This window comes from Panulirus ornatus, chromosome 36 (assembly GCF_036320965.1).
Source record: "Panulirus ornatus isolate Po-2019 chromosome 36, ASM3632096v1, whole genome shotgun sequence".
NCBI lineage: Eukaryota > Metazoa > Arthropoda > Malacostraca > Decapoda > Palinuridae > Panulirus > Panulirus ornatus.
Genome location: NC_092259.1, coordinates 10334302 through 10352625, shown reverse-complemented (window position 1 = coordinate 10352625; position 18324 = coordinate 10334302). Strand labels below are relative to the sequence as shown.

Below are 18324 nucleotides of genomic sequence, written 5' to 3'. Positions count from 1 at the left end.
TGGAACCATGTGAATTGATTGAACCGGGGGATGTGAAGTGTCTGCAGTAAACCATGGATAGGTCTGTGGGGTTAAGTTGTGGATAGGGAGCTGTGGTTTTGGTGCATTGCACATGACAGCTAGAGAACTGATGTAAGCAGATGCGGCCTTTCTTAGTATGTTCCTGGCGCTACCTCAGTAACGCGGAAAATGGCAGTCGAGTATAAAATAATAAATGAATGTCTTCAAAATACATTCAAGATGACTGATAGCACAGAGTACAAATATAATATAGATTTTCAAAATGTCCTGATTTTGTCAAAATGGCTGTGAGAAATATAAATAATTTTAGCTTAACATATGAATGAAAGATTTTTCTACAGATTATACTACTCTTATAGTAACTTAATGCATTCACACAATAGTCCCAGACTGTAACCAGTTTTTTGATAGAGAAAAATACAGAAATGAAACATCTTGAATATTTTTTGAGAAGTAAATAAGGTAAAATAGATGTCAAAAAGTTTCGTACTTGACTGGACATATATGAAGGAACATGAAAATTAGTAGGCTTTCTCTACATATATTTTCCGTATTAGTATATGTAATATACAAATCTAAAACTAGTGCCTTTTATAAAGAGGCAAGCACTACAGCCTGCCCTCAACAACCATTATTTTTATTCATTTCTAGTGACAAAATGCCTCGATCATGGCCATCTTTGCTGAAAAGAATACATCGCATTAGAATAAGAATGTGGAAATTAATCAAGAGCTCCTCAGGTGTGTGCAGACCTAGCTCGTAAACGTAAAGAAGTTACAAGAAGTGAGAAGTGAAGTGAAGACGAAAGGAAGAAAATTTCGCAGCTGTCGTCGACGTTTGAGGAAAGGACGTACCATAACGGTCAATTCTCGTGTAGCTGGTCTTATTGTTTTAAGTCCTCAACCAATGTATCAGGGATGCTGAGGCAATTTTAATCACTGTAAGAAAATGTGGCATGACCCTGTAGATACAAACAAATATGGACAGGCACGCGCAAATCAGTTGAGCATTACTTGATAATGAAAATTTTAACAATCGAGTATTTCTCAGAGGTTTCTACTAAACATACATAAAAGCTCACTCGAGAATAATTGTCAAAATACGTGTGGGATAACCCATGTAAATAATCTGAACTTCAAAAAAGCTCCGCTCAAAAATAAAATACAAAACAACATGGGGGCGAGTGTTCACCCTCCAGGAGGATGTGTCAACGTCAACGGTCGGTAAAGTACTGTACACCGTCGTTAAGGTCATTCCTGCACCGGATATGCTCTTTAACACAAACAACTTCGTTGCGTGCAACCTCAATGCGGCAGGAGGCTCATAACGAGTCTTGGGATTGCATGTAATATTAGTAATAATAATGCTTATGTAATGAAAAGCCACTCATCGATAACTAAATTATCCAAAGGAGGATAAACTAGGATAAACTAGCAAATTTATGAGGCTCAAGAGGGGTGGAGAGATCAATAAGAGCAGCAAGGGTAATATTAAACCAACAGGCGATGACTGACGACCAGCGACAACACCGGATACCGTGGAGGCCGCCTCCCGGAGTATAGCCTTACCCTGGCGCTCGCCTCCTGCCTCAGACGCCGTAGTCTAGTTTGTCGTGTGGGTTTATACGCGACGCCACATCTGTCCGTGTTCTGTACATTCTAGCACTCGCCGTAAGCCGTGTCTGGCGTTAGTTATAAATCTAAGAGTCCATCTTAGAGCTGCTGGTGCACAATATGTGGATGGTGAGTGTCCATTTATGACGTGTTGTGGTGATGGTGCGAACTGTGTGTGATGGATGTCATACAGAGAGACAGCTACTGAGAGGCACTGCATCCACTTTCCCATAGTGCAGATCATGAAGCTGACAATAACTAAGTGACTTTAGAGATTAAACGTGATAATAACAAATTACGAAGAAAACTATAGTGAGAACAACGCACAATGTGCATCACTACGTCACAAGGAAGTAAACATGACTTAAAAAGAATGGAAAAAAAGGGTCATATCTGGTACTTTTGTTTTATGGTGTTGTTCATGGGTCTGCCCCTCATCTCCCAGTATTTTGTACTGTAGAACTGTATCAAGTGATTGAGTTCGCAATGAATTCACGATATCGATGATCATTAAGGTTAGCTGACGACTGAGGCTTAAGATCCTATCGTAAATCTTGAACACATATTAAAGTGAATTGTAAAATATACTGTTAAGTGATCTCAGTTTTCTTAGTTAACCACTGAGATATCTGCATTTTTATATTTAATCTTTTGCTTTAAGATAAAAGTGGTCATGTTACATTAAAAGACAACAAAAACGATTTCATCATGTTGTATAAGTTTCGGTATATATTAGACGCAAGGTCAAGATATTTTTTTTTCTTAGCGAAGTAATGAACATTACATGTCCATGAATAAGTTTAGCTGATGCTGCATACATGGTGGAATCACATGCAGAACCCGTCACTATCTTGTCCTGAGGAGGTGTGGTGTGTCCAAATATTCAAAAAACAGCAAGACGGTACGACCCTGGAAGACCTGTACAATAGTTAGTACATTGTACCCAAAGGCAGTCAAGGTTTGGATATATGGAGAAAATGAGTGAAGAAAGGAACACAAAGACGGTATATGTGTCAGAAGTAGAGCCGACAAGGAAAAGGGTGAGACCAGATTAGAGATAGAAGGATAGAGTGAAAAATATTTTGAGTGATCGGGGCCTGAACATGCAGGAGGGTGAAAGGCGTGCACGGGATAGAGTGAACCGTTATTGGACTGAACCAAGGCATATGAAGCGGCTGGGGAAAACCATGGAAATATATGTGGGGCCTGGTGGTGGACAAGGGCCTGGGGTTTCGGTGCATTGCACAAGACAGCTGGAGAAAGGGTGTGAGCGAATGCGACCTTTCCTCGTCTTTTCCTGACGCTATATTTTTCACTTCTTTCCGAGAATAGCTGTTTTGGGAATTTAACGTTGACGTCACCATATTTCTTAAACTGAATGCAATACGAGAACTCTTACTGGAGTTCCTGGGTTAACACAAAACTTGGTTTTGTTCCTTCAAGCAGATTAATTTATTGTTCAATGATTAATTCTACTCTCATTCACGTATTTTAAGCCATTTCACCATTCAAATAATCAGTTATTATCTTATATAAATGCGCTATTATCTGGGAGTCTTCCTGAAATTATATTCATACAATCTTAGCCATACTCTTGCAATCATACTTTATAATATTTCTACAACGGAAGTCGGACTCGGAGTTCTCTATTGTCCAGGATAACGTACTGTACATGTCTTCAGTTTCATAACAATCGAAGAAATGCAAGACTGAACTTTAGTGCGCTTATGTATAAATCAACGCAATATAGTTTTGTTACTCATAAAATATAGCTTGTAATATTCATTTTCTTTCTGTATAGGAGTCACAGAGAAAACGTTGCATTGAGTTGCATTTTGCCAACTTCTGGTGGTGTCAACTTCTCACTTCCCTTGGCTTGGTAGGTCATCTTACCTCTCTTCTTGCAAGGAAATAAAACGTGTAATAATATATACTCATAATGAATACACATTCAAAGATAGAAAATATGTTGCGATTACGAAATGTAAGTTCAATTAAAATACGTCTTTAAAGATATTGATTGTAATCACAATTATGTCAGATTATGGTGCTGTTTTAGGTGTTATTAAACATCTGTCGAGCCAGATGCAACTACAGACGTGAAATTAATAATTCTCAAGGAGAAAATTTTGATACAATTGATGAACTCACAAGATTTCTCGTTATACAGAATGCCTCAGAACTGGTGAAACTTCTGACACCAGTCTGAAATGTCTCTGGTTTAAGGAGATACGAATATGTGTGTAGAAGGCAATGCCTCTCTTGGGATTTCCTGGGATTAATGGCGTCTTCTCATGCCTTGTGGTGATGCAACGGAAGCGTGGAAAACTTCACCTCCGGCCATCCAAACACCGCCGACATCCAAGGAATATTTTTCCAAGCCTGACAATGGCTCGAGAATGCTGTAAATGATGTAAGTTCTTGCTTTACACGTTAGCCTCCTGTTGCCCTCAAGTGAGTCACAGACGTAGTAGCTATCTCACGTACAGTCAGAGTGCTGGTGGAAGCCTTATCAACGGCGAGAGGAAATAGCTGGCAATTCACATGGTACGGGTGTCACATGACCACGACGCTTCTGACTCATGTTCAGAGCGCCTCCTCCGCCGCCTCAGCTCAGCCATGAAGAATACTCGTCTAACGTTTTGAACAGAGACATTCCAGAACCTAAGTTCATCATTCTAGAACCTAAGTTCACTGAGAAATTACGAAACTTACATTTGGGAAAGAAAGATGTACAATGATAAAAAATAAAGCACTATGAAAAACATAAATGTTACCACGAAATTGAAATGGTCAAATATCCTATAGCCTTTATACTTACGTGGGTCAGCTGTGTAAAGTTTCTATAGTGAAAAGGTCAGCTATGTTATGACCTCGACCGGAAGGACGGAGGGTCAAAGGGTCAGCAATGTTCCTGTCTCACAACAGGCCTATTGGAAGGCCACCCGTGTTATTACCTCAATATTGGAGGCGTAAATTATTATACGACCTCACTGTAAGCCTAGTCGATGGCAGTTATGTTACTGCCGCCATAATGGAGGGGTCAGCTATGTTATGACCTCACTACAGACGTGATGAAGGGCAGCTATGTTATCACCTTACTGTGCTGGAAGAGTCAGCTATGTTATGACTGCACTGGAAGAGTCAGCTATGTTATGACCTCACTGTAGACGTGCTGCAGGGCACTATGTTACCACCTTACTGTGCTGAAAGAGTCAGCTATGTCATGACTTCACTGTACTGAAAGAGTCAGCTATGTCATGACTTCACTGTACTGGAAGAGTCAGCTTTGCTAAGCCGACTGGAGTAGGTCTGCTGTGCCGTAAGCTCACCAGACCTCCTTCATCGTCACAGAACTCTGATAACAGTAAATGAAATATTAGAAAACGAGGAAGACTGAAGCGAGTGAATTTAAGAGAGGACAATATTGCTAGGGAAGTGTGCGGTGTCTTGGAGTCCGGTCCAGAACGATAGAATGGTCGTGTCAATACTGCAGATCTATGTGGGATTACGACGGGCCATTCAACACGCCAATATCCCTGGTCTGGGGACTCCATCAGGGGCTGGGACTTGGAGGGAAGACTTGCCCTTTCAGCACCATGGTACGACCCCTAGGGCAAGACGGTACGACGCTGGGGCAAGACGGTACGACGCCTAGGGCAAGACGGTACGACACAGGAGCGGGACGGTACGACCCTTGTACACGACGATACAACCCACTGATATGATGGCGTGGCTTTTGACCTCACTCTCATGAGTTTGGTAAAAAACCACGCCATTATATCCGAAGATCGCCTCATCGTGCCCAAGGATCGTACCGTCGTACCCAAGGGTCGTGCCGTCGTACTCATGGGTCGTACTGTCGAACTCAAGGATCATACCGTCTTGCTAAGGGGTCGTACCGTCGTCCTCATGGGGTCGTACCGCCGTCCTCAGGGGGTCGTACCGTCTTGCTCATGGGGTCTTACCGTTGTCCTCAGGGAGTCGTACCGTCGTACTTACGGGGTTAAGGCAGGCAGGCAGGTAGGGTGGGCGACTCGTTATCACCGACTGATAAGCACGATAACCTCTTGTTATCATCGCCCTCGGGTCCTGACACAGTGATAACAAGCGAATGACGTCGTAACGAGATACACCGGTAGTCAATGGCTGGCCCCAGAGCTGGGGCCGAGAGAACTCACTCACCACGACATGTGAAACCATTTAGGCAAATTAGTACACAACAGAAAAAAAAGAAGAATTATGTTAGTAATGATAATTGATGACCCTTAGTCTTCACATCATGATAAGCCAGGTTTCTGACTACAAATTATCTAAAAAAAAAACCAAACTATTATCTTGAGGTCTGGTGAGGCTTGGTGTGTACATACTTCAGGTGGGAGAGATAAGAGTGAGAGAGAGAGAGAGAGAGAGAGAGAGAGAGAGAGAGAGAGAGAGAGAGAGAGAGAGAGAGAGAGAGAGAGAGAGAATAAGGTCCGTTGTGTTATATACGCGTTATCACCTGACGTGGGGGTCGCTGATAACACCAGGATGTGCGTCGCAACATGCGGTCCGTGAAGGAGGGAGGGGGGATGACTGTACTTCTGGGAGACTGCAGAGTGTGAGCACAAGAAGGTTGTTCTTATGTGGTGCGCGCATACACCCCCCCCCCCTCCCCCCAGACAAAGCGCATACACCTCCCCCACCCCCAGAGAGCGCATACACTTCCCCCAGACTGCGCATACACCTCCCTACCCCAGAGAGCGCATACACCTCCCCCAGACAGAGGTTTATAGTCACACGTCTGGAGTCAGATAACTTCCTCCATAACTCATGTGATTATGTCTCTCCTGTCTTTGCTTCCTCAAGTTTCTGCCATTTTTATATATCATTTACGACCTCATCTCGACGAGGACTACCTTCTGTTGGGTCATCCTAGCTCTTCCAGGTCATCCCAGCTCTCCCGGGTCATCCTAGCTTTCCCGGGTCATCCTAGCTCTCCCAGGTCATCCCAGCTCAACCAGGGCATCCCACCTCTTCCAAGTCATCCCAGCTCTCCCAGGTCGTCCTTCCTCTCCCAGGTCGTCCTTCCTCTCCCAGGTCGTCCTAGCTCTCCTAGATCGTCCTAGCTCTCCTAGGTCGTCCTAGCTCTCCTAGGGTTGTCTGGAAACTACAGAGTGATCATAAATAAGTTTAAATACTTCCCGCCCGACACGTCTTGCTCGTGCTAGGCCAAGTGACAGTCATGGAGGAGAGGCGCACTTTATGATCACACACCACCGAGGTGGCAGGGGTTCTTCATCATCTCCAACACTGAGAAGATGGTGGAGAGACACTTTATTCTCCAACATTGGCAAGATGGGATGGCGGAGAGGTACCTTACCTCCAACACTAGCGAGTATGGATGGTGGAGAAACGTTCTACCTCCAACACCAGCGGGATAGGATGGATGGTGGAGAGACACTCTACCTCCAACACTTACGAGATAGAATGGATGGTGGAGAGACGTTCTACCTCCAACACCAGCGGAATAGAATGGATGGTGGAGAGACACTACCTCCAACAAGATGCGAAGGAGAATATGTAAACAGAAAGCGGAGACAACGCTACAGCCCTGTTCTTCCCTCTCCTCCTCCTCACATGGGACGTGGACAAACATGAACAACCACCAATGCCACAAACTGGCATCTCCCTCTACAGCCACGAACAGCTTCAAGAAACACATAGCAAGTCACATACTAGGATAAATACTCCCTTGATTATGATGGATCGCTAACAAGCAACTGCATGAGAGGGAATGTTGCCGAATATTTTTTTTCTTTAAAGAGGACATAATAAATAATAAATGACATCAGTTTCACAACCTCTTTACTTACACCACTCTCTCCCCCATCTCTCTCTCTCTCTCTCTCTCTCTCTCTCTCTCTCTCTCTCTCTCTCTCTCTCTCTCTCTCTCTTCATTAGCATACTCCAACTTGAGGAGAAGTTCCTCTCGCTCGTTTCGTGTGAGCCAACTCTGGCACATTATACACCAGTCTCCCTTTGAAACTCTTTGCATGGAAAACGGTATCGGGTATTGGAAAAATTAAGTGATTTTCGGAAGATGTACAACAAGTACTGTACATTGGAAATACATACACTGGAACATATAGTACACACACACACACACACGTATCTTTAATACACAGATTCTCACTCAAATGTATACATTTGCCGCGTATTCATATACAGATAAATGATAAACTGTCAATTCTTACGAAGGAATACATAATGCAACACTTGTATACAACCACTTGTACAATGCTATACTTATCATACACAAGTTACCGGTCTTACACACATACAATACGAACCATAATATCATACACTTGACCGGCACCATACACATTGTATCATACACGCCACACACACTGTATCATACATATCATACAACTACAAGGATAGACCATCTGAATACATTACCTGGGCTAGGCTATGGCCCAGTGAATATTCTACGACATTTCGTACTTGCTAAGTGCAGCGATACACCTGTTCTAATCATTTCTTACTTCCATTCTTCAAATTCAGTCATTCTCTCTCTCTCTCTCTCTCTCTCTCTCTCTCTCTCTCTCTCTCTCTCTCTCTCTCTCTCTCTCTCTCTCTCTCATACACACACACACACACACACCCCATACACATCATGCACCACATACACACCATACATATTCAATGTGTATACCGCTTGAATCAAATCAGCCAGCGTACATAATTGGCAATTCAAATTTCATATTAATGAGAATGCGTTAGTTAACTGGGTGCTCTCGCCTCGATCATAATCCCCAAAGTGAACAAACTCCAGCTTTAAGGTGTCGCAAAACCCACTATAATAAGGCTTAGCTGCACGGCTCCCAGCTTACAGGTTGTTACAGCTTGAACCCTTCCATGTATTGGCCCAAAAATATGTGTCGTTTGCTTGAGCTGTGAAGCAGAAGTTCATGATGAACATCACACACACACACACACACACACACACACACACACACACACACACACACACACACACACACACACACATACATACATACACACACACATACACACACACATACACACATACATACACACACATACACACACACACACATACACACACGCACACACACACACACACACACACACACACACACATACTATAAACCATGTGGGATCAAAACAAAGTTGAACGATTATAGTACTGAAGCCAATCAATGCTTAACAAATATATGTAATGCATTTAACATGTTACAACACAAAGAGGCTAGGGCGGATGGGGGGGGGGGGTCAAACGTAGCAAAAACACGATACAAATAGGCAAACACACAAACAAAGAGAAAAAAACAAAAACAGAGGCAACACATATACATATAAAGCACTGTAAAAGCAGGCAAGCATACAGACATAACGCCATAAAAGCAGGCAAGCATACAAAGCCAGGCCACCGTTGGGAAAGGCATCAGCACAGAGCCAACACTGTATCCCCGAACTGGTATGTAAATTTTATTCCCCTTTACGAAGTATTGGCCAGTGTAGGACGCACTGAGAGAGAGAGAGAGAGAGAGAGAGAGAGAGAGAGAGAGAGAGAGAGAGAGAGAGAGAGAGAGAGAGAGAGAGAGAGAGAGAGGGAAACCCAGCGTAAACTGTCTACACACCTCGGTAGTTTACGTCTCATAGTTTACCATGAGTTTAAAACCGCCATACACTTCTCTCTCCGTCTTATGTGTGGACAATATGTGTGTGTATGTGAGCATGTATGAATGCCTATGTGTTTGTGATTTTCGAGGTGTTGTGTGTCTGTATATATGTGTGTATTTTGTGGGTAACGTGTGTGTGTCTGTGTGTGTTTAGATGTATATATCTTATTCTTTTCTTTAATTCCCCCTCTCTCTCTCTCTCTCTCCTTTCTCTCTCCCTTTTGCTGTCGCTCACACATCTCCCACCAACTCTTGGACTTAACGCTTTCTCTCTGACCTCTTACAACACATGCAGTACACTCTCACAACCTCTACAGTCCTGTTACTCTCACAAATCTTGCACTCTTACGCCCTCCACAACCCCAGAGTTCTCACACCCCCTCCTCACCCCAACGTAACACTCACCACACAGCCCCATAATCATCAGCCCCTCCATCATACATTCACGTTGGGTCAGGTGTTCGTCCCAGGTTTGTGGGTGGGGTACGTTCCTGTGTATATCCTCGACTGTCTGGGGTGTGGCCGGGGGCACACACACACACCACCACGACGACGACGAGGAGGAGGAGGAGAAGGAGAAGGAGGGGGAGGAGGAGCAGGGAGGAGGGAGGAGGAGGAGGGGGAGCAGGGAGGAGGGAGGAGGAGGAGAAATTCCCTCACATGTTGAAATCACGGAAAAAAAGGAGGAGTAACATGAAGGCAGGTGTGTGTGTGTGTGTGTGTGTGTGTGTGTGTGTGTGTGTGTGTGTGTGGTGGGGAGTTTTAAACTCATCACAAAAATGGCAAATGTTTACACTGACAAAAAGAAAAAATTCACGTAGAGAGAGACAGAGATATATAGACAGTCATCGAGCCAGACTTTGAGAAAAGTAAACAAAATCATACTGGAGATAAACAGAGTGAAAGAAAAATATACAGAAACATATACAGAGAAACAGAGAGAAATAGACTGTAAGAAGTACGTAGAAAAATACAGAAATGGATAAAGAAAGAAAAAGACAGAAACAGATATATACAGAAATAGGGAGAAATAAAGAGATTTAGAGAAATAGACAGACAAACAAATGTAGACAGAATTAGACAGAGAAAGAGAGAATTTGGCCACACTACCCACACAAGTCTTCAGCGTCATGACGTCATCTACGGAACCGTGGCACATACGTCATCATCTGTGACGTCATCCACGGAACCGTGGCACGTAATGTTCCTCTGTGTTCCCCACCTCACACTGGTACCATCACCCACACATCTCACTCCCACTCATTTCCCTCGTCCGCCGCTAACGACCTCAGGAATCGTTGATTATCCCGCATAATTAACGCAGCCAACTATATAAAGACAATGATGTTATCCCTTATCTAAATGTGTGGCTTAATGAGTGTGTGTGTGTGTGTGTGTGTGTGTTGTGAGCAGCCTCTCCGGTCTGGCTAATGACCCAACTAACCAATGACCATCACAGTGGGCCAGACGAACCTTTATTTCCTTCGTGCCTCATCATGAGTCTTCCTACTGTCTCATTCTTTCCTCTCTTCTTCCTCTCTCTATCGCCTCTTCGTGGCCTCTCCCGACTTCTCTTCCCATCTCATTATTCTCGCTTCTCCCAATATTTCTCCCTCTCTTTTGTTCCTTTTTCCTCGTTCATCTTATTTTGTTATCTGTGTTTCCCTTCGCGCCTCTCCGTCTGTCTGTCTGTCTGTCTGTCTCTCTCTCTCTCTCTCTCTCTCTCTCTCTCAACCATCCTCGCACATCCTGCATCTCGCTTCCTAACCCGCGCCTGAAGCCGCCGTACTTGGCTGCTCCGGGAACCCCACGCTCGTAATGTGTTTGAAAATCTGTCCTCTTATTGGTTATGGCCGCCGCCCCTGATAACGATAAGAGCCACACTCCATCACCCGCGCCCTGGTACGATGCTGCTCACATTCCCGTATTTATAAGAGGAGATTTAAGACACCCACGTCCAGGGGGGAGCGTGTGTTGGTATTTTTTCAATTCGTGGTATTTTCAGAGTGAGGGAAATCAAGCGTGTGCAGGAAGGTGACTAAACCAGGACCAGGTCCTGGCCGGGCGGCTGGCGATAAGATCCAGGCCCGGGGTCCCCAGATAACCGACACGGGAAGATATGATAAGAGTTGCGGCCAGTGTGGCCCTGTAGCAGCGGCGCGGCTCTCAGAGCACCGTCCTGGCCAGGCCGAGCTGCCTCCCTGGACCACTGCGTGGCCACCCTGGGCCCAACACACACCACGCCTCCTAAATCTGCTTCGCCAGGCCGTTCCTCAGCTCCCCCGTCAGTGTGACAGTGAAGTGAGAGACTGTGCCGGATCTACAATAACAAGGGAAACATCGTGACTAGATGTGATTTTTAAAGTACGAAAAGACTTTTGACAGCCTGGAACATACGAGACTGGAAAAATCCAATAGTCTGCTTGTTTTCAGAAACTTTGCCTCGTATCTGTGAGCCGATAAATTTTCAGATCTTCAGTGTCTTAAAATGAAGGTAAGTGACAGATCATCCAAAACTTTTTATCATAACTTCCAAGCAACACTCGTCTTTTGTACGATAAATTCTTACGTTGTGGTTATCTGTTCTGTACTTGAGCAATGATTAGGGCAAATATAAGTTTCTATAGCAGGCTTGTCACGTGATGAAATGCTATGATTTGAGAGCAAGTCGAGTAGCATTTCGGTGTGACGTCACGTGTGCGAGATCAATGATGTGTTCCAATATTCAATTCCGGAAAGTCTTTAGAATATAATGGCTGATCCGTCACTGTTAATCTCGGCCACTCATCTCTTGTACTGCTGTATACAAGATGTATTGACCGTAAGGCCGTAGTGTAAGCTGTATATGTCAGAGAACAAGACGCCAGACAAGCTATAGAAGAATATAGACACGTTGGATAGTTACGCTGTATAAGAATACGTCAAGTTAGAGCGAACTTCCACTAAGGCAGGAGGCTGTAGCCGTGACAATGAAGTGTTCATGTAATCGTTCTTCCAACTGACCTCAACACCGAGAACCACGACTCGTTTACCGTGTCAGCGATGATCGGCTGCAGTCTTTATCTCTGCACTCCCACTTGACTTTCTTCTTCGCCTTGAGGGAAGTTCTCTGTTAATATAGCGTTAAGAGCCTAAGCTCAGAAAACAATGGAGAAGTAAAAAGTTGAAGGCAACAGTAATACTTGGGCAAGACATTACGGAGTGGAGTGCGCGAGGGAAGTAGCTCTTACTGGTGTGTGTGTGTGTGTGTGTGTGTGTGTGTGTGTGGGGTAATGTCAAGAGGACGATTTGTGGTGTGATAATGTTGACCAGGAATAGTGGGCGGGTGCATGGCGGGTCGGTGGGTAAGCCGTGATACACTGGTTGGGTTAATGGCGCCGTTCACCCACACCGAAAGTCTTCTTAAAGGTGAACTAGCTTTTACACCCCCCTCCTCTTCCAGTCCCCCCCTCCTCCTCCTCCTCCTCTTCTCTTTCTGCAGCAGACCCCCCCACCACCACCCCTCCTCCTCCTCTCTTCTCCCTAATTTCTCCCTTGTTTCTTCCCTCTCCCCCCCTTCCTCGTTCTCAGCTGGCCAACACCGTATTTTCGCCGAATTTCAAGCGACGTGACACACAGTTGTGAGGTGGTATGGATGGGGCGGGGTCGGTCGGGGGGGAGCGTCACCTCCCCCCCCCCACCCCACGACCATCAGCAGTACATGCAAAACGTCCCCCCCTCCGCCCCCCCCCCCGAGCCTGGGGCGGGGGGGGGTTGCTGCAGGAGAGAGGAGGGTTGCCAGCAACCACCACCATCCATCACCGGCGGACGACGCGCCGCCGCCGCCCAGGTCAACACAGCCGACACGGATCCGTCTTGACCACGTCGGCTCTATTAACCTCCCCCCGGAGGCCAGCGACCTCCTCCAGTGGGGACTTGGCGACAGCAGCGTTCCCATTACCTCCCGCGGCCTCTCGCGTGGGCCTCACAATGACCGGGAACCTCTGGCTGCCAGCACTAGGCTCACACCAACGTCATATATATAACCACTCACCGTCACACACGTTTTCTAAATTTATCACAGGTTAGAACAAAGCGCCCGTTTTCTTCCAACTTTTCCCCAAGAGAGAGAGAGAGAGAGAGAGAGAGAGAGAGAGAGAGAGAGAGAGAGAGAGAGAGAGAGAGAGAGAGAGAGAGAGGAAAAAAAGAGTGAGGGAGTTCAAATCACAAGAGTCAGCAGACCTGGCCAAATGGAAAATGGTGGTCATCAGTCTAGCAGTGACGAAGGGGGGTGGGTGGGTTACTGCTACCAGCGAGGGGGATGGCTAGATGTGTAGTGTGGGAGGGAGGCATACCTGGAAGGGGACGGCAAGAGCTAACATCAAGAGATGTTCTCTGGGGACGGGAAGAACTGAACACTACAAAACACGGGAAGATGTTCTGTTGGGAGGGCAAGACCTACTTTCTAAGTTTTTTTTTTCAGGGGAGCGGAAAGACATGGTTTCTGGGGGAGGGGTTAGGAAGACGTCTTTCTGGGGGTTGAGTTGGCGTTGTTTTTCTGGGGTTTGGGCAAGTTTGTTTGCGAAGGACTGTAGGTGTTTTCTAAGTAGGAAAAGACATTTTCTTGAGCCAGGAAGACGGGGGTTTTCTGGGGACGAGAAGCCCGGGGTTTCTAAGGATGGGGAGACGCGGTTTCCTGGGGGTAGAAAGATAGTTTTCTGGTGGGGTTAACGTTTTCGAAATGCGGGGACATGTGTCTAAATGAAGGGGGGGGGACTTTTCTCTTGGGGGAGGGTAAATAGAAAAAGAAAAAAATATGAGGATTTTCTTAAAGTTTCTGGGTCAGAGAGAACCAGCATATACAACAAAAATGAGAGAGAGAGAGAGAGAGAGAGAGAGAGAGAGAGAGAGAGAGAGAGAGAGAGAGAGAGAGAGAGAGAGAGAGAGAGAGAGCCTGGTTCATATTCTGGCTGGGGTGAAGACATGTTGTTTCAGGGACGAGATATTTGTGGTGTCGAGCGCAGGAAATTGAGTTTGCTGAGATGGCAGGAATCCGTATTTTCCGTGGATGTTGGTCAGCTGTGCCTCTGGGGGGGAGAGGGGGAATTCTCCGGGGGTATCAGGAATCTCTAATACTCCACAGTGATGAGGAACTGAATTTTCCGTGGGTGTCGTGTTTTACGGGGGAAACGCGGGTTGAACTTTTAACATTTTCTCTGGGGGGGAAAGTGTGGCTAAGGACTTTGTTTACGGGGTAAAATGCGGATCTAACTTTTATAAATTTTCTCTCGGGGGAAGTTTAAGTCTGTATTCTGGAGTAAGGGGAAGAGGTTTTGGTATAAATCCTCAAACACAGGAGATCTGATCTCTGGGGCTAAATTTCCTTAGTATAGCAGTCCCCCCTGAAGTAATAATATAGCGATCTCCTTTGTGCTATGGTATATATACCCCAGAAGGTCATCATCGTCGTCTTCAACATGTTAATATAACAGCAACATCTGTGTACATGTCTCTGTGAAAAGCCTCAGACCTCAAACATGAGCGATGTTATGATCCCTGTCATATATATATATATATATATATATATATATATATATATATATATATATATATATATATATATATGCGTAGTACATCTAAAAATAAGGCTGGCGCTCTGGGGTATTACGAAGACTTCTGAGGTAATAACTGATCAGTCATGTGAACTCTGGACCATAGCTCATCTAAAGGAACGACGAAACTATTTACTTGAGTCATACCTTCAACACATAATAAAACGAGTTTTTTTATAATTTTTATTTATGTAAGCCGCTTACTACCACTTATTACGGGGAAAATGTCGCCTCGTATAACCTCTATTTAAAAAAAAAGCCTTTCTTTCCAATTGAATACATAAGAAATGCTGTTTTTACCGTGATTATATAAGAAGACGCTTTCTCCCAGTCTCTGAATCCGTGTGTAGTCGTATTTTACCCAACGGCTGTCGGGTTAATGGAGTTAGAAACCTTTACATCAGCGGCGGGCGAGTCAGGCCTGAGCACCATCCTTCCTTCCTCACCACATAAGAAACACACACATTTTACACATGCTCTATTTGGCCGTCAGATGATGTACGCCCTATTTAACCGTCAACTGATACGTGCGCTATTTTACCGTCAGCCTGCCCGGGCCAGGATGAAATACGTTGTAATAAAGGAGATAAAAGGCCTGGCTCCTTTGCTACCGGAAAAGAAAACGGACGACAATATTTACGGTGATAAAGACGGCGTTACGGAGGGCGATGATAACAGATGATAATGATGATAACAATCATGACGATAACATTGATAATGAGGGAGGAGTTAACACTAACACGAGCGTGAAAACAAACCTAAAAAAAAAAATTATCTACAGCTAGAGTGGAAAGTTCTCTGACCCTACGTATGTTTTTGATCCTTATGTAAGCTTTTCCTCACTTAGTCTGATCCAGAATATAAGGAAAATAGGCTTTAGGAGCTTGTTTCTAACCCTGCAGCCCGACAGTGTACCCACCGACTGTCCACCTAACATGATCAATCAGCCTGTTTCTGCCTCTGCTAGCATGCCTCCACATAAATGCTATCTACAATTTTTTTTTTTACACGTACGAAAGGACGTAAAGCTAACGTGATAGGAGAGGTATATGAACCATAGAGACGTACTACAGGGATCAGAAAGAATCATGAGCCATGGCCGCCTCATGACGTCATGGCCTCAACGTGTATTATGCAAATTTAATTCATTAGCGAGCATACACCTCCCCCCCGGGGGGGGGGTCAGCACTTGTTGATCTTGTGTGTGGTTTTGGTGGAGCCTGTATATGGTCGCTGGCTATAACACCTGCTTGCCTTGTACCTACTACAGTAATAATCTGTATTTCCACATGGATAAGAAGGGCATTTCCACGTGAATAGGACGGAAAACCCTCACTTGGCTCCCTTCTCTGTTCCTTCTTTTGGAAAGTAAAATCTGTGAGATCATGTATCAGCATGTCATTAGGCTGAGGGGATAACGAGAGAAAGGTTTTTATACTTGGTTATGCAGTGGGTGGGAGGAACTGAAGAATGAGTGCCAAAGTGGGTCGTCAACACCTGGGGTGAGGGAGGGACCATAGAAGACACTCTGGGGGTCGACGTATGCGATAAGTCGTAGCTTTATGAATGATCCAGATTACTGTACGGCCCATGGCCGACGGGCTCACGCAGTGTGTGGGAACAACAACGACACACACACACACACACACACACACAATTGAAATATAAGTAACTCGATAGAAGAGGGATCGGCACCGAGGGGCAGGGAATGAGGTATATAGCAAATGTCGCGCTTGTTTTTCAAGGAAGGCGATGTCGACTGTGCACCGAACTAAGGACCAGGTTCCATAAAGGCACGTTCTGCACACTACTGGAAAGGATAACCCAGTAAAGCAATGGACGAGAACAGCAGCGAGATTTTAGAGGGAAGCCTCGCACACCACGACTCGTCTTGGGGCCACCAGGATACCGTGATAACGTATCTTGATAAAGAGATGGACGAACTGCGTCTTTCTTTTTTCCCCCAAGGATGGCGAGCGAGAGACGGAGTAATGACACGGTCGTCATGAGAAAAGAACTTCCCTCGTGGATTGATATTGGTCTAAATGGAAGGCCACGGGGGGGGGGGGGGGGTTTTACATTACCTACGATCGTTGGTAGACTGGTAGATGTTCATGTCGTCTACGTACAGTAATGAACGTCGGTGTATACGTGAGGAATGCACGGTGTAGCGTGGGGGTGTGCACGTGGCGCGGACATAAGGTCGACACGCCGTATGTCTGCTTGTGCTGTGGCCGACCACCCCTGCCTGACTGGAACTCGCTCGCCTCTTAAAACCCAGGGGGGCCTCCATAAGGTGTTATCAGCTGACTCGTCCTTATCTGGCCGGCGAGGGCGGGCCAGCAGGCGCCTTCCTCACAGCTCCGAGCGACTTACAAGCGGCCATTACACAGCTGTCTCAATACGTGGTTGTAAATGTTTGAAACACGTGACACGGACGTCATGCACGCATATCGCACGACCCACGTGTTTCACACCGAGTCTGACATACCTCTAATTTATACCTGAATCATAACAAAGACATTTTCATCAAGTGGATTTCGCGTTACGCTCAATGACCAGTTTTTTTATTTTCCCGATATAAGCAGACAAGTAAACATCGCGTGCCAACTGTACGTCAGTTCTTTTTTTCTTTTTTTTCTCCAGTGATACTGTATGTTGAGGAGTACAGCAGGTCCCAGATGTGATGACAGAGACAGTGTGTTCAAGCCACGACACTGACGGGAGGATGAGGGAAGGGACGGGAGATTATGACGGGAGGATGAGGGAAGGGACGGGAGATTATGACGGGAGGATGAGGGAAGGGACGGGAGATTATGACGGGAGGATGAGGGGAAGGGACGGGAGATTATGACGGGAGGATGAGTGGAGGCAGAACCAATGATGCTCCCGGTAAGTGAGGCAGGGAGCAGGTAGGGAGGCAGGCCCAGCAGCACGTGAGAGGTGCTAGCAGGGGGAGGCCCCTTGCTGGTGTGGCCAGGAAGCAGGCAATGGGATGAAGACGGTTCACGGTGGGCAGGAGGACGTGAGGAGGAGCGGGTGGGGGCCTGGGTGGTGGGTGGGTGCTAGTGGGTGGAAGGGAAGGAAGCCTGGCTTATCACCATGGCTTATCATAGCATCGATCCTCCTGCCACCACCACCACCATCACCGCCCCATCCCTCACCCACCCTCACATCCCCAGCCACCCACGGGCAACCCTGGCAGGGTATATATCTTCCACACGCTCATTACCACACACTCGCCCACACGCTCATTACCACACACTCACGCCCACACGCTCATTACCTCACACTCACTCCCAAAGCTCGCTCCTTCTCCTCCCTCCTCCTCCAAACTGCAGTAAAATACTGTTGAATTACAGTCCGCTGAATCATCAGGCACTGAAGGAAATGGTCCATTCACCATAATGT

At 45.8% G+C, this 18324-nt stretch overlaps 1 protein-coding gene across 2 annotated transcripts in view; it reads left to right on the top strand.

Annotated features, from left to right (window-relative positions):
* The first annotated feature begins 1612 nt into the window (after window positions 1–1612).
* LOC139760337 (lumican-like) overlaps window positions 1613–18324 on the top strand; it is a 31615-nt gene continuing 14903 nt past the window's right edge. The window contains exons 1-2 of one of the 2 annotated variants that reach the window (XM_071683366.1): window positions 1649–1763; window positions 11328–11816. In XM_071683366.1, the coding sequence (XP_071539467.1) occupies window positions 11811–11816 (6 nt within the window). In that variant the 5' untranslated portion in view covers window positions 1649–1763; window positions 11328–11810. Of the gene's footprint in view, window positions 1764–11327; window positions 11817–18324 lie in introns of both variants that reach the window. The other variant, XM_071683365.1, reaches the window with a different exon arrangement.